At 48.8% G+C, this 19,472-nt stretch overlaps 9 protein-coding genes across 9 annotated transcripts; 7 read left to right on the forward strand and 2 right to left on the reverse strand.

Annotated features, from left to right (window-relative positions):
• Nucleotides 1-333: 333 nt before the first annotated feature.
• On the forward strand, nucleotides 334-1,273 carry BO88DRAFT_401221 (FMN-binding negative transcriptional regulator). The gene has a single exon (XM_025705784.1). The coding sequence runs from the start codon at nucleotides 476-478 to the stop codon at nucleotides 1,061-1,063; it is 588 nt and encodes a 195-aa protein (XP_025567403.1). The 5' UTR covers nucleotides 334-475; the 3' UTR covers nucleotides 1,064-1,273.
• BO88DRAFT_401222 (O-methyltransferase) lies at nucleotides 1,104-2,223 on the reverse strand (the record flags this gene model as incomplete). Its single annotated transcript, XM_025705785.1, has 2 exons — nucleotides 1,362-2,223; nucleotides 1,104-1,303 (listed from the first exon to the last, which is right to left on the reverse strand). Coding segments are annotated over exons 1-2 (715 nt in total), but the record flags the coding sequence as incomplete, so codon positions are not given.
• A 382-nt stretch (nucleotides 2,224-2,605) lies between these two features.
• Nucleotides 2,606-4,321, forward strand: BO88DRAFT_330467 (Zn(II)2Cys6 transcription factor; the record flags this gene model as incomplete). The annotated part of the gene is made up of 4 exons (XM_025702639.1): nucleotides 2,606-2,894; nucleotides 2,954-3,049; nucleotides 3,099-3,570; nucleotides 3,628-4,321. 4 exons carry the CDS (start codon nucleotides 2,606-2,608, stop codon nucleotides 4,319-4,321), a joined length of 1,551 nt encoding a protein of 516 aa, XP_025567405.1.
• A 521-nt stretch (nucleotides 4,322-4,842) lies between these two features.
• Nucleotides 4,843-7,197, forward strand: BO88DRAFT_440816 (2,4-dichlorophenol 6-monooxygenase; the record flags this gene model as incomplete). Its single annotated transcript, XM_025709829.1, has 5 exons — nucleotides 4,843-5,108; nucleotides 5,162-5,395; nucleotides 5,453-5,596; nucleotides 5,647-5,844; nucleotides 5,894-7,197. The coding sequence occupies 5 exons, from the start codon at nucleotides 4,843-4,845 to the stop codon at nucleotides 6,780-6,782; spliced, it is 1,731 nt and encodes a 576-aa protein (XP_025567406.1). The 3' UTR covers nucleotides 6,783-7,197.
• On the reverse strand, nucleotides 6,828-8,247 carry BO88DRAFT_331460 (glycoside hydrolase family 18 protein; the record flags this gene model as incomplete). Its single annotated transcript, XM_025702679.1, has 4 exons — nucleotides 6,828-7,875; nucleotides 7,933-7,966; nucleotides 8,024-8,087; nucleotides 8,173-8,247. 4 exons carry the CDS (start codon nucleotides 8,245-8,247, stop codon nucleotides 6,828-6,830), a joined length of 1,221 nt encoding a protein of 406 aa, XP_025567407.1.
• A 2,348-nt stretch (nucleotides 8,248-10,595) lies between these two features.
• Nucleotides 10,596-12,171, forward strand: BO88DRAFT_468192 (terpenoid synthase; the record flags this gene model as incomplete). Its single annotated transcript, XM_025711549.1, has 7 exons — nucleotides 10,596-10,658; nucleotides 10,691-10,843; nucleotides 10,975-11,199; nucleotides 11,247-11,361; nucleotides 11,406-11,478; nucleotides 11,533-11,626; nucleotides 11,690-12,171. 7 exons carry the CDS (start codon nucleotides 10,596-10,598, stop codon nucleotides 12,008-12,010), a joined length of 1,044 nt encoding a protein of 347 aa, XP_025567408.1. The 3' UTR covers nucleotides 12,011-12,171.
• A 728-nt stretch (nucleotides 12,172-12,899) lies between these two features.
• On the forward strand, nucleotides 12,900-14,830 carry BO88DRAFT_101310 (glycosyltransferase family 69 protein). The gene has a single exon (XM_025701192.1). It carries the CDS (start codon nucleotides 13,238-13,240, stop codon nucleotides 14,588-14,590), a length of 1,353 nt encoding a protein of 450 aa, XP_025567409.1. The 5' UTR covers nucleotides 12,900-13,237; the 3' UTR covers nucleotides 14,591-14,830.
• BO88DRAFT_101311 (uncharacterized protein) lies at nucleotides 14,831-16,531 on the forward strand. Its single transcript, XM_025701193.1, has one exon. The coding sequence runs from the start codon at nucleotides 15,070-15,072 to the stop codon at nucleotides 16,219-16,221; it is 1,152 nt and encodes a 383-aa protein (XP_025567410.1). The 5' UTR covers nucleotides 14,831-15,069; the 3' UTR covers nucleotides 16,222-16,531.
• Nucleotides 16,532-17,618: 1,087 nt separating this feature from the next.
• On the forward strand, nucleotides 17,619-18,425 carry BO88DRAFT_468194 (uncharacterized protein; the record flags this gene model as incomplete). The annotated part of the gene is made up of 1 exon (XM_025711550.1): nucleotides 17,619-18,425. One exon carries the CDS (start codon nucleotides 17,619-17,621, stop codon nucleotides 18,423-18,425), a length of 807 nt encoding a protein of 268 aa, XP_025567411.1.
• Nucleotides 18,426-19,472: the final 1,047 nt, after the last annotated feature.

Genomic DNA, 19,472 nt, shown 5'->3' on the forward strand with positions numbered 1-19,472 from the left:
CTATAGATTCAACCCACCCGCCAGTTGTGCTACTTACTAAATAGAACTAGCACTACGTGAATTTATTCCTCGGCGATATTGTCCAATCAGCATACTGTCCGATGCGATGACACAGACAAAAGTATGACTCGTCGGCCGATACCTACTACTAAACTCGCGGAATACTGGATAGTAATATAAGAATGCTTGCCCTCTCTACTACAACTGAAGTCTTTCCAAAATACACCCATACTTAAATCATCAAACAGGATCGCACTTCACGCCCACAATGTATCTCCGCGCCATCCACGCCGAATCCCACATCCCAGCCCTCCACCAACTCATCCGCCAAAACCCCCTCGGCATCCTTACAACAGCAATCAAATCCCCTCTCTACCCTCTCCTCCAATCAAGCCACATCCCCTTTATCCTCGATGTACCCTCAACAGAGGACTCATCAGACGAAACAATCCCCAATGGCACCCTCCGCGGCCACATGGCCAAGCAAAACCCCCAAGCCAAGGCCCTAATGGAAGCACTAGCAGCGCAGCAGCAACAACCCGGCAACAACCCCAACTCTCTCGAACTGGAAGACGAAGTCCTCGTCCTCTTCACCTCCGAACACCACCACTACGTCACACCCAAGTTCTACACGGAGACGAAACCCGCCACAGGGAAAGTCGTCCCGACGTGGAACTATGCCGCTGCGCAAGCGTACGGCAAGATCCGGGTTTACTGTGACTCGAAGTCTGAGGAGACGGGGACGTTCTTACAGAAAGCCGTGGAAGATTTGACAAAACAGAGTGAGGGGTCTATTATGGGGTATACGGGCACGGAGGGGCGGCCGGCACCGTGGAGCGTCTCGGATGCGCCGGTGCCGTATGTGGAGATTCTTAAGAAGAATATTATTGGCATTGAGATTAGAATTGAGCGATTGCAGGGGAAGTTTAAGATGAGTCAGGAGATGGGGAAGGGGGATCGCGAGGGGGTGGTTAGTGGGTTTGAGGCGTTGGAGACGGATGTTGGGAAGGGGGTTGCGCAGATGGTGAGGGAGAGGGGGGAGATGAAGGATGCGCAGAAGTAGGAGTATAGAATGTGTGTACGAATTAATGAGCAGAGATTAGATAGTATCTGATTATGTGGGGCGCCATGCATGTAGTGCTGAAGATTGGCACTATCTTAGTCAAAATTACTATATAACCGCACATGTCTAGCACATTTGAGATGGTGGAAGTTATCATGTGTATCCTGTCATAACCTCGTGTCCTAGATGTCATGCTTGAGCAGACAAATCTTATTTCACTCTGCTGATTTCAATCTCATCCTGAAGCACAAACATGATTAGCGCATATAAACATGCAATACGACAGGGAAACACTTACAACTATATCTTCTGGGAATAGAAGACATTTCAACCCCCAGCTCTCATACTTCGAGCTCCCACGGACAAACTCCCGGTAAGCCGGCGCACCAGGATGCACCACATTATCGGCGAGTACCAAAGAGCCAGGGTGAAGGAACCCAAGCCGTTCCGACAGCTCTAGATCAGGTACATATAGATCCTTGATATGATCAATAAACATGAGATCGACACTAGGTAGCTTCCCTTCCGCACTTAAGCGCTTGAGCGACTCGTCCGCCGGACCGACAACCACTTTGGCAATATCGCTAAGACCCGCCAGTTCGATAAAGTTCATGGCGATAGAAGCAATGAGGGGATCAGCTTCCAGACTCCACAAGCGGAGGCCTGTCGAGGATCCACCAGCGGCTTGCCGCATGGCGTCTGCGAACATGATTGCGGAGTAGCCGACATAGGTGCCGAGCTCAACGACAACCTTTGGCTTCTCGTCTGCGAAAAGCGTCGAAAGCTTCTTGGCTTTGTCTGGGCCAAGGCTGATAAAGAAGGCTTGCTTTGCAGCAAACTCGTCGATAAGAGCGAGTAGGGCGGACGGATTGCCGCGAATCTGGGGCAGGGAGGGGTGAGAGTAGATGAATTTGAGCAAGGAAACCTCCAGAGTATCGTGAGTCTCGGACTTGCAGAGAGAGACTGGTTTCTCGTCAACTGGTGCCATTGTGTTGGATTAGTATGTGTCTTGGCGAGATATTTAGCCTACTGTACTAGTATGGGTGTAGAAGGGAGAGAAGGGTGATTAACCAACATCGGGCTAGAACAACGGAGGGGCTTACGCAGAACTATATACTGGCTCACATCTTGCTTATCGCGCATAGAGCGACATGAAAAATGTAGAATGCAAGGTAGGAATGAGAAGAGTATATGTCATGCCGTAAATTTTGGTTGACCGGTCAGTTCAGGGGGCGCGGATCGAGCTTTGATTGGGTGGCGGAAATAGTTTGGCGGCCAGACCTTGAATCTCCCCACAGAGTTACTCCCGGCCTCGCTGCATCTTCCTCCATCTTTCTTCCCCGCTCTGTCCTATCAGACACCATCAACGAACTTTATTGTCTACAGACTCTACATGTCTCAGATTTTATGTCCATTGCAGATCACGGCCTCTCTGAGCGTTGGGCATCAAAATTGCTGGATTGGCATTCGATGAGGGGATCTCGCCACGCAGTAAAGACAGCGTCGCTACGCAGCCTACTATAGACTGTACGTCCAACGAGAATGGAGGAGCCGTGCTACACATGTCGGCGCCGGCGCATTCGCTGCGACCAGTCTCAATCTCCTTGCGTAAAGTGCGCGACAAGTGGCTACCAATGCTTTGCTTCTAGACCTCTGAGATGGGTTGAAGGCCTAGCGATACGGGGGAAGCTGCGGGGCGTATCACTGGCAACTAAATCAGCTAGTCCAGCCAAAAAAGCAAAATCCCGAAAAGAGTCAGACTCGAGTGATGACAGTCTTGCATCGGCGAGTGAGTCTGCTCTTTCCGTTGTGCGGTCTCCCGAAAGTCAGGGTAAGTATAGCTGCTGCACACACTATTGAGTATTCAATAAATCGCTCATATCGGATTAGTCACCCCATCGGAACCTGTAATCAGCATACCACCGACTATAGGCGATTTTGCCATTTCTGACCTGGACGCAGTTTCCAGGTACTACTTGGATTATTGTTAGTTATCTCGTTGGGCTGTGTACGGACCTGTCTAACGCTGTATCAGATAATGAAAGCATATGTGGGCTCTTCATCGTTTACGACAGCGATAGGAATCCTCTAAGGGCCTTGATGTCACTTGCGCTGATTGACCGCACTCTCCTCAAGTCCGTGCTGGCTCTTGCAGCGCGACACAGGGTAAATCGACACTGCTCGTTCCGTGATCTCACCGTCAATGCATCATCCGATCAAATGATTGCAAATTCTGACGCGCTTCGCTTCAAATATCAAGCCATACAAGGGATTGCACAGGCCCTGGGTGATGCGAAATCACGGAACAAGGATGAGACAGTGGCCAGCATATTCCTCCTAGTATTTCTCGATCTTCTGGAGTCTGGAAGTGATCGATGGAATGTTCATTTAGAAGGTGCCAAGAGGTTATTGGAGCCCAGTACACCTGACTCGCAAGCTGTTTCCAGACATGATTCCGGGCAAACTATAGAGGATCTGCGTAATTTTCTGGCTAGTCAGATTTACTCGTAAGCAAGGAGCACCCTGGGTGTTGAATTATGTGACTGACGATTATTTTAATCCAGCATCGAAACCTTGGGTGGAACCTTTGTACGCCCAAAGTTATTATCACAGTATGATTTGCTTGGGGGCCCACAATTTCAAGAGACCGTCGAGCAGTCATTCCTTGGATGTCCCGAATACCTACTGGATGCGATACGGTATCTCTCTGCGCGAAGAGACACAATTGCCAGCTCCGAATGCCACGATGACTCCACCTGGAGCTACTTCATTGAGGATACTATATCGATGGTAGACTTCATCCAGCAATTCGACTGTTCTGTATGGGCTTCGTCGCTACCATATCTGGGCACCACCCCTCCAAGAGATACAAGCTCTCTTTGCACATTGGCGCAATCATACAAGATAGGAGCTCTAATATATGGAAAACGCGTCCTTGCCGCTCTCACTAAGGAGTGTTTACCACTAGAGGACCTGCTCCAGGAGTTGCTTGCCACGATCGAAAGCTTGCAGAACGACGAGTCCTTGTATAAATGCATCCTCTGGCCCATAATAATCGCTGGTCTTGAATGTCAACGACAGGAACAAAGAGACTCCGTGCGAACTTATATGGAAAGTTTCTGGGAGCAGACCAAGTGCGTGAATGTGATTAATGCTTCCAAGATTATAGAAGACCGCTGGCAGCGATGCGACGGTACAGAACCTTCACACTGGATATTCTCAATTGGTCACTTGGGCCGTGACTGGCTTTTGATTTGAGCACTGGCTCGTTCAGGCGCACAAAGATGGAGCTGACAGCACGAATGTCATCGAGTTCTAAGACGGTGTTCTATTGAGCGTAATCTGTTGACCTATAAGATGGCATTAGAAAGCTCAATGATGGCTTTCGACTGTGATGTTCAAGCAGGGCTTACTCATCCCATTGCTTGTTAAGGCCTTGGCTGACTGGGAAGCCTTTTTAAAAGACTGAGCAAAGCATACCCGTTTGTTTAGAACTGCATCGGAAAGCTCTTGCGCCACTGATCAGTTACCGAGCCAAAATCTAACATACAAAGAGTAAATCGGATTAAGTCGCTGATGACCCGCGGTACAGACCCCTGGCGCCCTTAGTCATGCTCCTGTTATCAACCCCTCCCCGGACTCTTATCCTATCTTACCCCTCACGAAGCGTCGATCGTCTAAAATGCCACCAGCAGTTGACTCCGTACCAAGCAACATGGTACCAACCATCTCAGAGCCCTGTCAGACTTCTTACACCAATTGCACTATCTAGCAGCAAAATGCCATCCCCTGAGACCTACGATATAACCATCATCGGCGGCGGCCCCGTTGGCCTTCTCCTCGCCTACCAACTCACCCGCTTCGACCTTTCAGTCTGCCTTGTGGAAAAGCAAGATAAAAATACTCCGGAGGGCCGCTACGGCCGTGCCATTACACTGTTTCCGCGGACGTTGGAGCTCCTTGATCAATTGGACTTGGTCCATCCCATGCTTCAACAGGGGTTTGCTTGCAGGAGTAGTGTGACGTACAAAGATGGAGTGAGACAGCAAGTATACCTCTCGATCTTCTTTCAATACTACGACTAACCAGACTGGGTAGGTTCCCAGGAAAAGTATGGACTTTCATGGAGAATATCCAGGGCACCGTGTTTGATTTTGCCCTTGTGCTGAGGCAAATGTACACGGAGGATATATTGAGAGAAAGGCTAGATAAGAAAAAGGTGTCTTATCATGGTTCTATGGAGTGTGTCGGCTTTGAAATCGGTCTGGACGATAGTGAATACCCAGTAACGGTGCATTGCTCAGGACCTGGTGGTATGATGACAGCCAAAAGGTATGCCTTCTGCATGAAAGGCCATTTAACAGAAGCATGACACTGACTGAGTGCTAGTAAATACCTTGTTGGAGCAGATGGTGGCCATAGTCTTGTTCGCAGATATGCCAATATTCCCTTCGATGGTGATTCATCAGAAGATCAGTGGATTCGCATTGATGGCATAGTCGAGACCAATATGCCCATCAATCGGGCTTATGGGTAAGCTAGATTCTGAATGAGTACCTTAACATGATCTGATCCGCATACAGGGCCATCGAAACAACGACACATGGGAACGTTCTCTGGGCCCCTCTTGACCACGGCGCTACCCGCATTGGCTACGCATACACACCCGAGATAGCAGCTAAATATCCGGAAGGGGTAACCGAGGAGGTTGCTGTGAACGAAGCCATTGCGTGCTTGTGGCCCTTCAGTCTAAAGTTCAAAGAGGTACACTGGTGGACATTGTAAGCAACCCCCGCAGGCCACTAGACATCCTACTAACAAATCGTCAAGATACAAAATCGGCCAGCGCATGGCCCGAACTTTTGCAACGCACAATAATCGTGTCTTCATCTGCGGCGATGCAGCCCATACCCACAGCAGCGGCGCCGCTCAAGGCCTAAACACTGGTATTCATGACGCTGTGAATCTTGCCTGGAAGCTGGCTTTGGAGGTGCAAGGGCTATCTCATCCGGAGGTCTTGGACACCTACACAACGGAGCGCCAGTCTGCAGTGCAGAGATTACTCAACTACGACAAAGATATCTCTCTATTGATGACACATAAATGGCCGGCTTGGTACGATGGGGATCCGAACGCAGACCCGAACGTTCTCCTCGGAGAAATCTTCAACAATGCTGCACCATTCAATACGGGGCTCGGTATATCCTACGAGGCCAACGTAATTAACCAACCCTGGGACTCAGCTACTGAGGCGGCTGTGGGGGTTCAACCAGGGACCCGGGCTCCGGATACCGAGTTGACCACGCCAGGGACATTCCAGTCTGTGCGGATGCACCAAGTTTTGCGGAACCGGTGCCAGTTTCATGCGATAGTCTTTACAGGCGGTGATATCAAGACATCGAAATTGGAATTAGTTCCTCTTCGGGAGCACTTGGATAGCCACCCGGAGCTTGCAATGCACCCGGCCATTGCCTGGTTAACAGTGTGCGGCTCAGCCGGCTGCTCGCCGTACGAGGTGCTCGGGATGACAGGATTCGGTGATACCTACTTTGACGCGAGGGGAATAGCACACTACGCCTACAAACTCGACCCACGAAAAGCAATGCTAGTGGTGATCCGACCCGACGGGCTGATAGCATTCACATGTGCATTAGACGGAGAGACGATCTGGCAGCACTTTTCTAGGATACTGAAGAGTCAACCACAGAAGACTTGCTAATGATACCCATATACCAGACCGTTAACACAATATAAATAGACTGAATCAAACACACCCCCTCCTCAAATTCTCAAACCGACTCAGCGGATAATACAACGTATTCTCCGTACCATCCAACCCACCCAGCCTGCCCAATCTCTCCGCAGTCCCCCTGACCAAGCTCCTCTCATGCGAGACATGATGATCCCCACTCAACTCCCACCACATAGCCCCTCCCAAATGCCTGTTAGCAACATAATCCGTCTTCATAGCCGCCACCTCCGGCGTATCATAACTAACCATCTTCCTATTCACCGGGTCATGACACCAACTAGCCATCAACCTGGGATCCACCACCTCCCGACTCCCCTTCAACGGCAAATCCTTGTAATCCCACACCCCATTCTCCCAACTTCCCTCCCCCACTCCCTGAAACCCACCCCCAGGCCCATCCGTCCCCTCAAAAGCCCTCCCATACAACGGCAACCCAAAGATAATCTTCCTTGGATCCCTCACCCCACCGTTCAAATACATCGTCACCGCCCCATCCGCACAAAACGGGGTAATCTCTCCCCTCCCCGAATGGAAGACATTCGCCATATGTCCGGAGTTCTTATCCCAGCTCCCACTGAAATCATAGCACATCAGATTCCAGAAATCCAAGTACGGGTCCATATCGCCGATCCGCAGTTTCCGGATATTATCCGGCCCACATGGCGCCGCGATCGTCAATAACAGCCTTTTCCCTCCGAGGTGGGTAGCGGAGTACTCGTCCAGCACGCGCCTCACATCCTTTAGTAGGATAACAAAGTCTTTCGCTTGCGATGCATCAGCTGGATACTCCCAGTCAATGTCGATGCCATCGAAGCCCAGGTCCGCGAGGAGGTGCACGGCGCTGCGGGCGAAGGTTTCGCGCCCGCGCGGGGTGGATGCTGGCGCGGCGAAGTTGGGACTGTAGGTCCAGCCGCCGATGGAGAGGAGGGTTTTGAGGTGGCGGTGTTGTTGTTTCAGGAGGTAGAGTTGCTTGATGCAGCCGTAGGCGTTGGTGCCGGGCTCGGACCAGCTGTCGTTGGGGTAGTGCTTTTCGAGGTCGGAGTAGGTGTCGGTTAGGAAGCTACAGTTACAAATGTTAATTAGGAGATTGGTTTGAAGGTCTGGGGAAAGGACGTACACTTCACCAGTCGGGCGGATGTTGGCGAAGGAGTCTATTGAAGTTAGAACAAGAATAGGCTGGAAAGAGACTCAGTACAATCGGCACATACAGAGAATATGGGTGATATACTCCGCAGGAATATCCTGAGGTTGATAATTGCGGCCGTAGACGCCCTGCCACAATCCATCAGTTTCATATCATTACACTGACTGATACCCAGAGAAATATAGTAATAAGGGAAAGTGGTGTATAATTTACCCAATTAGTAAAATACCCGACAGTCTTATACCCCGGTCTCCCGACATTAATCCACGGAGGCGGCGGTCGGGCCATCGGAGGACGTGGGGGAACCGCGGGCGGTGCTCCTCCAGCAGCAGCGCTTGGAACAACCGGCGGCCCCGGAGGACAGACAGCAAGGTGGATAGGAGGATCAGAAGGAGGATACATCTGACCAGGTGCTGCTTCCGACATACCACGATTCTCCGGAGGAGGAGGCTGAGGCTGATCAGACCCCGGGATATTCAGCTGTTGCCCCGGATAGATAAGATCGGGGTTGGTGATCTGCGGGTTGGCTGCTCTGAGGGCGTCGAGGGTGACGCCGTGGTCTTGGGAGATTTTCCATAGTGAGTCGCCGCTGGCGACGGTGTAGGTGGACATTATGGGATATGAGAGTATTGAATATGGAATATGAGGATGAGAGGGGAGGAAGGAGATGGGGTATTGACAGTAATGATATTGATTGACAGTTAATTGTCTGTTGAGTGGTAATCAAGCAAGCATATAAGGCTGTTGTGGTTGTTGAATATATGCGGCACCGCCCGGTTGTGGCGGGGGTTCAGGGGTCCTTTTCATACGCTTTACTATGTTGGGTTTAGTGGGCACACAGCCTTGGGGTATTTTTAGATTTTGGAAGGTGGAAGGGGACGGGTTGGTGTGATGTCATGTGTTTTGGTGGTAGGCAGACATTTATTCATGTGAGTAACTACTTAGTACTGTTAGGGAATAGTCGATTGTTTGGTCGAAGTGGAGATGACAGTCGTAGTTGACATCGGAGAGAAAAAGAATACTGAATAACTGGGGGCATGTTTCTACAATTACATATATATTTAAATTGTTGAGACATTCACTGTAGCCAGGCATCACTTGATCCTCCACTATCTCGTACAACACCAACCCATCATTATATTGAGGATCTATATACTAGTACATTCGAAATACATACTTTCATTATCCGTCCTGAGACTAGTCAAAGAATCAAGGCTGCTGTAACGAAGACAGGTGTTTGTGTGAAGGACGAGAAAGAAACACTTCCGAGTAAATTTAATGAGTCACAATGGAATCCTGCTGAGAGGTATTCCCTGGGGATTCTTTGTAGACATTGGCAGGGCTCTGCACTTATCGCACAGCTTGTCTGGACATCAATACCCTAGGATAATACCTCAAGTACCAGCGTTGAAACCCCCGAGGGAAGAGGATGATGACAGACCTCCTGCACTTGTCTTGGGGAATAATCCTCACCACATTGCATTAGAAAAGATTACTAGTGGGTTGACATCATTCAGAAACGAATTCCGAAACGATCATCGCATACAATGAGTACATCGGTATCAATGATGTGAACTGAATAGAAAATATCAAAACACTAACCGCTAGACCAAAAATAATATATCACATCTAGTGAGTCAGGCGACGGAGAACTATCTCTCCCAACAGAAAAGATATCCCGTAAAGCCACCACCATCCAGTCATCTGAATATGTAATTGGATTCGCCAGCTACTTCAGCTCGCAACTTAGTCTTTCACTATAGACGGATTGTTTAAGTCTGAGCGTTATTTTGGTGAGAATATATATATATATATATTTCCTTTTACAATGCACTCTGCCCGGTGAGTCCCTCGCTGACTGACTATTTGATAATCAGGTGCATGTACCAGGGAACTTAACAGGAGATGAAAGCTTGAAGGCATCAAGGCAAAGTCAATGTTGGGTTCCGATTGATCCAATGACCATAACCCTGGACTGAATATACTCTTTCACAGGCCTCCAAGAACCATGTCTCGAATTAGATCATAGTGTAGCCATTCTTATGCAAAGGGGGCCTCTGACGTTTGTCCGTAATCTTCAGATGAGTATATTTCTTCTTCAGTTCTCATGCTTACTTTTTGTGTCTGAGTTGAAGCCTAAGTTTAACATTGATTTTGTTTGCTTTTCCACCAGTCTGAAATATCAGACTAGTGACTACTGCGTCCGCAAAGTGGCATGCACAGACACTTGGACTCGTGCAATGACCATCCAGGGACCAAAGAAGGGATGGTGGCTGCTAGTAGGCAACCTCATGGGAGACTATTACTGTCAATAGCCACGTTTCCTACCGTTCTGGACGTATATTGGCTGACAATAGCCGATGCTCGTTTCCATATTTGGGAAGCTTTCTCTTGAGAATCCTTCGATCCCCTGATATTTAGGGGAAGAATAGCCGCCGCATATGTACTGTGGTGGAATTCGGAGTATCTTGGACGGTGTGTTTTGAGAGAAAGTACACGTTATGCTCCTGGATTGCCAGCTCATAGGGTATATACGCAGTGCACCGTCCTAGAGGGCCTGGTGTCATGGAAACAGTTGCTCATCTTCTCACACATCAATTAGTTCGTTCCCCAAACAGACTGTTATACTTCAGACAATGTCACCAGTCGATATTTCATTTATTCATTTTGAGCTCGTTGACAGGGAGGAAGTTGCTCATGTATGTGCAACTACCCTTCCTGTTCGTAAAAGCAAGTACAATTGCCGCCTGCTAAGTTATTCGATTACGATGAAGCCACAGCAACATGCGCTACTTCTTTGAACAGCCAGTTGGGAGGCAAGTCTAGTCGGATCCTGGATTCCACTGAGGACCTGCAGACAATGCTGGATAGCCCATACTACAAGGTTGGCTGCCACATCGGTGGCCTTTAGGTTGCTGTCGCGAACAAGCAGGGAAGCTGACACTTCCCGAACAGGGACTCCATCAGCCGATTGATTATCTTCGAGGCACCATCATCCAAGCGTTGAATCTATAGTTTAACGCACCTGAATCGGCAGCAGCGCAGGTAGAAGACTTGACCGGACATTTGCACGAGTCGTCGCTTCTGCTTGATGACATCCAGGATAGCTCCGAGCTCAGACGCGGTCGGCCAGCTGCCTATCGCGTCTTTGGGGTACCACAAACCATCAATGCTGCAACCCATGCACTTACTCGAGCGTTTGAGAAGGTTATCTCACTAATGAAGCCAGGCAGCTCACACGTATTCTTTGGTTAGACACCATCCAGAATGATGATGATTATATGTAGCTGATTGAGGTAGATGAGCTGCGCAACCTTCATGTTGGACAAGCGATGGACCTCTACTGGACACGCTCTGGATATCGTCCTTCGATTGCAGAATACCTGGGAATGAACAGGCTGAGTGAGTTTCAGTTATAGACACATCTCGAGTCGATACTGATACAGAATTCCCAGAAACCGGCGCACTGTTTTGTCTTGCGAGCAATCTTTTCTATATTCAAGTGTCGTTTCCAGCTGGGTAGGTGGAGGAATAAGCCCCCCTGCAGACATGGTGGTACTAACGAAATAGCAGAACCATTAAGCAAACCGAGTTGAACGATCTCATGATCGCTCTGGGCCAATATTTCCAAGCTCGAGATGACTATATCAACCTGGCATCAACCAAGGTAACTATTCAACACGCAAATCGAAGAATGCATGCGTCTAACAACATATAATTGGAACTATAGTATCAAGAGCAAAAGGGGTTTGCGCAGGATCTTGACGAAGGCAAATTGTCGCTTCCATTGATCCTCCTTCTGACACAGTCGCCGAATGCGGCCCTGATCGAGAATATCCAGCAAGAACGAGCGAGAAATAACAAGCTGCCAGCTGATCTGAAGCAACTGATCTTGGATGAAATGCGTGATCAGAAGATTCTGCAGGTCACCGAAGAGACACTGAATGGTTTAGAGGCTAAGGTGTATCAACACTTGGAAAGACTGGAAGTTTCCACTGGGATTAAAAACATTACGTTCCGGTTCTTGCTGGATAGACTGAGGGAGATGTGATACTTGCAAATTTCTGAATATCTTCTACTATTTCTTTTGCCTTCAGAGAAAGAGTATAATAAATGAACATGAAGAACTAAGTGTGGAATTCAAACATCTCCACCCGTCAACCAAACACTATCTCAGCCACACGATTTAGAAAAAAGTCAAATTCCGATGAAACTCCGGCATCGACACCAGATCGATCACAGAGTGGATCATTCTTCAACAAGGGGAAAATCCCATAATTAGAATTAGATAGATCTCGTCAACTACCGGAATGGGAAATTGAGACAGCTGAAATATACCCTATTGAGGACTGATCATCCCTGCCCATTCTGGATGAATAAATGGTTCGTTATGCTTAGTGCAGGGACGATCGGCAGTCATCAGAGAGAGGTGAGATTGAGGAAAAAAAAGGCAAAAGAAATTGTGGGTTCGGTTCGGTTCGGTTCGAATCGAATCTTCTCCCCGAGAATCGTTCATCATATGGGTTTATCACCACATATCACCACCAGTAAACCCACAATTCTCACCATGGCAAGATATTATAATCAAGACTCTCGATGGTATTAGTGTCCTGCTGATGGTGCCAGGCAGGCAAAAATATTCGGAGAGTGAATGGGGCCTCGGAAGCTTCGGGTCGAGCTAAAAGCGAGGCTAAGAGAGTTAGCGGCTTATCAGCAGCTCGTGGTCAAATTGCCGACATTTGGATTCTCCCCTTGGCTTTGGGCTGTACCATGGTTAGTGCGTTGGCATGATTGAGTTGGTTGGTGCCAATCAATCGATTGATTCTACAGGGTTGGAAAGGGGGGCATTATTGCACAACCGGAGAAAACTTCACGCTATCGCCACTTCCATACCCTAACCAATCCGGGTGTTCCGAGGGAATCCAGTTCAGGCACCCACGATTCCTCGGTCGTGCAGCTACTAATTTAGCTTGATAGAGAGAGAAATTAATAGAGAGAAGGCGCCATCACCCAAAGCTTAACGAACGGATCAAATCATTCCCACCGAACTATCTACTAGTCAGCATTGGGCGCCCCACTGCTGATATGGAAGAAGTTAGGAAGAACCTTCACATCGCCGAAGCTTTTTTGCGAGTATTTATCTCCGCTTGCCCCTCTTGACCTCTCTTCAGCTGCTTATCCCCCTCCCCCTTTTATCGCCTACAATATGCGTCGCATCGCTACTGTCGCTCGTTGATTTCGCATCTCCGCCTTGGATGGTTCCTGCATCACATCCAACATGAATTTTAATGTCCGACAGGTGCAGACGCAGCTCTTCCGGCTGACCGTCTCCACCGCTTCCCTCTGTTTCCTGCTCTTCCTCTACATCTCCTTTGAGTGGTCGCCATCTGCCTCCGCTGGATTCAGCGCATCGAGTTACGAAGATGATCTCGATTCCGCTGTTCCCGCCATCTCCGCCTGCAATGGCTTCAACCCCGCGACGGTAGCTGATGTTCTGGATGAGACCCTCACCGCCAAACTGCCCATCAATGGCAGCGCTGTCGATGACTTTGTCTGCAGCATCATGACTCACGATATGAGTCTGTCTGCGAAGCTGGACTGTCCTGCGACCATCAGCCCGCGCTATGCCGATCTCCCGGTTCACGCATCCAAGAGCCTCCTATCTAAACCTAAGATCAAGTATTTCTTCGCTCTGGATCTCTATCAATCCGCTCACATTATGCTTCCCTTGATGGGCACTATCGTCGAGACGATGCGCTTCCTCGGTCCCGAGTATTGCGCTCTCTCCATCGTCGAGGGTCGTTCCACCGACGGGACCTATGATATTCTCAATCGGTTAAAGAGCGAGATGGCTGCCATGGGCGTGAGATACTATCTTTCCACCAGCGATCTCAACCCCAAAGCGGTATGGGAAGACCGTATCAAGCACCTCTCGACCCTGCGCAACCAGGCTCTCGAGCCGTTAGTCTCTGCCGGAGCGGGAAAATTCAAGCCGTACGCAGCGGACGCAACGATCCTGTTCATCAACGACGTCGTTCTTTGCGTAGAAGATCTGCTCGAGTTGTTGTATCAGCACCAGAAGCAGGACGCGCGCATGACTTGTGCCTTTGACTGGAATGCCGCCGGTGGGCCATTCTACGACTCGTGGGTATCGCGCAGCATGTCCGGCAATCTCTTCTTCGAAATCACTCATGATGCACGGTACTGGCTCACCAAGGACATGTTCTTCGATGACCAGCCGAATCAGCAGCGATATGCAAGGAAGCTGCCGGTACAGGTCTATTCGTGCTGGGGTGGCATGGTCATCCTGGATGCGGCGCCCTTTGTTCAAAGAAAGCTTGAGTTCCGCAACCACAAAGACGGCGAGTGCCATATGGGCGAGCCCACGTTGCTGGCCAAAGATATGTGGGGCCAAGGACTGGGCAAGATCTTGGCAGTTCCTTCAGTGAATGTGGCGTATGAGTACAAAGCAACTCGTGAGGCCAAGAACGGCCAAGGATACGTGCACAATGTCCTCGAAAGCGCAGACTACAAAGCGGGCAAGGAAATGGTTGTATGGGAGAAGGAGCCACCCGTTCGAATCAAGTGCATGCCTTTGTTTAATCAACAATCATGGGTGAAGTCTACATGATTATACCCTTTGTATTTATATCACATCTCTTTGAAGCCTGGATATAGATATTACTGATACCCCTACATGAGCCATGCAATGTCTGAAGTTCCCATTTCCTCGCAATTTTTGATGCATCATGGCCCCACTGCCACTCTCATGCTTGCCCAATATCCAGTTCAGCCGGTCACAACCGTTCACTACTTGGAACGGTCGTCTTGTCGCACCGTGACAATTAAAACGGTGGCTGTAAAAAAAGGGTGCGTGTGTTAACTTCTTCCCACGGACGTGTTCTTCCTTCCACGGAAACTCTTGACTGTTCCAGTATCTTCAACTGCCTCTGGATACTGCCTGCTTTCCACCGCAAGTATCCCACTTAGAGCAATACCCTCATTACTGCTGATCAGCATAAAAGGCACCTGCATACTGCATGCAAGGGTCATATCCTATCCATCTATTGGTCAGCCCACCTACCAGGGAGGCCTGCATCAACAACCGAAATGGCGAACAACCAATCTGTCCATGAAGAAGTCAGCGAAGCAGACGTTCTTCGTGCAATAACTTACCACCGCCGAGACTTCGAGTTGGCAGTGATTAAAATCAGACCCTCTGAAATCGAGAAGTATCTACCTGGCATCAGAGATGCATTCAACCGTCCATTTAATCCAGCGAAGCCCGGCCTTTTGGACCACCTGCCGGTCGAAATCTTCCACAAATGTCTCCTGGGCCTAGACCTCAAGACTCTTTTTGGGCTTCGCCATGTCAACGCCCGTACCCGCGACATCGTCAGCACCTTCAAACCTTACCAGAAAGCCATGATGTACGCCCAAGATCTCGTATGTGCACTCCTCCGCACCGGTTTGGCAAAATGGTACACCTTGGACGACGTCTTCGACGTCCTCCACACACGAGAGTGTACACTCTGCGGCGCCGACTTCGGCGGATTCGTCTTACTTCTCCCTCCCAACCTAACCAGATGTTGCTTTTCATGTGTCCGCACGAAATCCGAAGTTGGCCAACACGTCATTGACCCGACCACTCGCCGCTTCCACTTCGAGCGCGATTACGAGCTAATCACCCTCTCCGAGGCTCACAATCTCTATGGAGTGAGCCCAGCAGTTCTGCGCCGCGAAAACGTGCCCATTTTGAAATCAATTCCCGGGGTGTATGGCTTGAAAGAAACGGAGCGCAAAATGCGCCACTCGCTCGTGCACGATAAAGCAGTCCGCGAGCTCAGCACCAATCATAAACGCGGCCTTCCCTGGTCGGATACCTCTCGCCGCAGCGGGGAGATGTTCCTGCGGTGGTGCATGGCTACTATTGCACTGCCTTGGGTGGATCCAGAGACCGGGGAGATTGATCGTGGGGTCTCGTGCAGGGGATGCCAAAGACGATTTGAACAGATCTCGTCTGACGAGAGAAGTTTCGGATCGTTGTCTGCGCCCAGAGATACGGTCCACTCGAAGTTTTGGTTTCTGGTGCATTTTGGGGGTTGTCCGCATGCTAAGAAGCTCTGGGAGGAGAGTAATAAGGGGACGGTCATGGTGGGGGATTCGGAGTTTGTGCGTCGGGGTGGCTTTATCAGAGACCGGAAAGATGATATTGCCTTGAAGGTGGTTGCTAGGAAGAGTCCTAATTCTAAGGTTGGATAGGCAGGTTCGCTGCGGAGTTCTACTTGATGGTGGATTCAAACGACATCTTGACACCGTTTTGGTCACCGTCGAGGAGTCGGCCGTTTGTGAAGGTTGGATTCGAGTCAAGGGAGCGTGGTTGATAGGCGTTGGATCTTTTGCTGTGGTTGCGGGGGATATGTGGTGGCTATCTATGGATATTTGTGACTGGGCAAGGGTATTGGGCTCAGGGATATCTACTTCCAAGATGGACACTGGAACGGGTTAACAATTGAGCTATTGCTCTATTGTACATAATTGTAATCTTCTCATTCTAGAATGACATTTCGCTGGTAGCTTTATTTTCTGTAGCTGTGTTGACGAATCTAGTAAACGTAGAATACTCCAGGGTCATGGGGAATGGAGATAGAAAGTATATCAAAATAAAAGAGTCATTCACGGCCAGAAGTTTTCTATTCACTCTGTTATCTCCACCCCCTTACCCCAATACCCACACCCTATGTCGGGATATATTCCTATGTCTCCATCTAGTAGTACTGACCACACCCGAAACTGTATACTCTTGGAATCAAAACTGAAAGAAGCTCTCAGATAGAGGACAGTACTCATATAGTATTCCTTCTAGTTCAGTTCCGCAAATGAGATATTGAAAGCTCCGGGTACCTTTACTGGAATTCTTATATGAATGACTTCTTAGCTCAGCATTCAGAGTATGCCGCACTTCCAGTGCAGAATGTTAGTTGACTCGCTGACTTGTCAGGGTTGAAGCAAACGAACTAAACAACTTTGTGGAAAATATGTAACATGTGCAATGTAGTAATGAATAGGAGTCTATCCAAACATCAAGAAAAGGACAAACATCCAGAATCACAATACTGACGATTTAGAATAAAACAAATACCTACTAGCTAGCTAAGTCTTTCAGGTCTGATTTTGGAAGGTAAATGTACCCATCTGCTGGATAGTCGATCAAGGGTCTCCTGCATTATGAATGCTATGAATGTATTAGAGCTCTTCTTTCTCAGTACAATTATCAAAGATAAACTACCATTCTTCTTCCTTCATAATCTTATTCATAATCTTACACTTTATAAGAACCATTATTCGGTGGTAAATATCCGAAAACCATGATATCAAATATCGTCATAATTAGGAAAGATTTTTGTTACTTTCAATATGCAGAATCTTCTCTCTAGCTTTTCACTTCCCTTCCCACTCCTCCTTTACTTATTTTGCCTGTCTTCCCAATAGCCACTTTCCATCTACTCTGAAAGTAACCACCGAGCAACCCCATACCTACTTCGATACCCCTGCATCTACCTCCAACAAATCCCCACAACCCGTCCACTCCTACTCTATACACTTACTATCCTATCTTAGGACCACACCCAAGCTCCGAGGTTTAAACTCATCCCAAAATGTCCCCCATCAGCTCCACCGCATTTCAAACCACCCTCCAAGCAGCAACAACCCACCAAATCCACACCCACTACACAACCGTCACCTCAATCACAATACGTTGGGAAAAAGACGACACAAATGCCCACAAAGTCACACCATACTTTCAAAACATCCTCCAAACCCTGAGCCTCCCAGCAGCCATCGAGCACATCATCCGTCACAGCCACCCAAACCCCAATATCTCATTCCAGAAAGCCATTCATGACATTATCGACAAGTCCAAACCCAGAACCAAAAATGACCATAGCCTACTAATAATTCACTACGCAGGACACGCCTTTACAAAGAACGGACAACTCACCTTCGCTGAAACCGCCACCGCTACCGCTACCACTACTTCCGCGAAGACTGTCAACGCAGACACCTGTTTACTGAAAGACATCAAGACAGTCCATCTAGACACACTACTCATTCTGGACCATTGCTACATGGGTAATATACCAACTCGGGCCCCAACCATCCCAGACAGGGTAGTGGAGATACTCGCAGCCACCAGCACACAAACACCCCGGAACAGGATCTCACCCGAGAATACACTCACCGCTAAGCTGGCGGTGGAAATCTCTCGTAGACAGCGGAGCGGACACGCATATATAGAGTTTTCTGACGTCTTCCAAACGTTAAAGTCCCATGAAAAGAGGGATAACTCCGTCCTACACATGCGTTGCTGGTCGGTGTTGGGTCGGTTTTTTTGCCGCTTAGTGGATCTGGGACTGTTGAACCGGGTACTATTGCGCCGGTGTGCACGGTGCTGTTTAGTGTGAGTGTTACGGAGGGGTTGACTACTGAGGAGGTGAGGAAGTTGAGGGCGTGGATGCGGAAGCTTCCTTGCTTTGCGGGTCTGGAGCTTGATAGGGTATATCCTGGTAAGGCGATGTGTTTGGTTTTGCGCTCTGCGTTGTCGGTTTATACCAAGCTGCATAGGGTGCAGGGGTATTCGTTGATTGCGGAGGGTGTTGGGTGCGCCGGGGGAGCTTGATTGTTTGGTGTGAGTTGTGTCTCTGGGGAATAATCCTTTGGAAAAGGGATCATAAGAGGTTGACATGGTATTGTGGTCCAATTGGAATGAGGGAATGAGATGATATTCAGCTTCAAGACGGAGACAAGCTTTGATGTCTAGATCAACTATTGGAAGTTCAGTCCGCCGTATACTTGACAAGTCCTTAAAGGGAGTCGAGACTGTAGACAGTAACTATATAAACGTATTATAAGGCCTCGTGATTCTTCATTTGTTCTGAACAATTCAGTTTGATTCATTTTCTGAATTTGATCGTGCCTGCTATTGATCTCCCAGGCCCATGTTAATTCGTCGGGTAATTAAATCTGGTAAGTGTACTTATTTTCATTTTTCTCACGTATGTATGGCTCTATTATTTCGAACTTATACTGGATCTATGTATCCTTCAGTGAATCCACATCAATCATGTTACTACTGAAGATAAAACAGTCGATCAATTAGCGTACCCAACCACTAGAGCCCGCTAGCGATTGTTACTCGCCGGGGTTTGGTCAGAACTGGGAGCCCCATAAAGACCGAATGGCATGCAAGCCGGTTTTCTTGACAAGTACGCTAGACCTATACAAACGCATATCCCGTTCCCTAACCTCATACAAATACCGGACAGGTATTGAATTCCTGGATAAATCGGATTTCCTCGAAGATATCCACCCATGTCAGCCTGCTTTGTTGTTCAAAGCGGTCTCGGACGTATACAGCTAGCTGGTCTTGTTCCGCCGACGATCGGGCTCGGCGATGACACCCCGTATCTCCGGAGCTCAGTACCGTGTAGTCCGGATCCGGAGCTGTTCAA

This window comes from Aspergillus vadensis, assembly GCF_003184925.1.
Source record: "Aspergillus vadensis CBS 113365 unplaced genomic scaffold BO88scaffold_2, whole genome shotgun sequence".
Classification (NCBI taxonomy): domain Eukaryota; kingdom Fungi; phylum Ascomycota; class Eurotiomycetes; order Eurotiales; family Aspergillaceae; genus Aspergillus; species Aspergillus vadensis.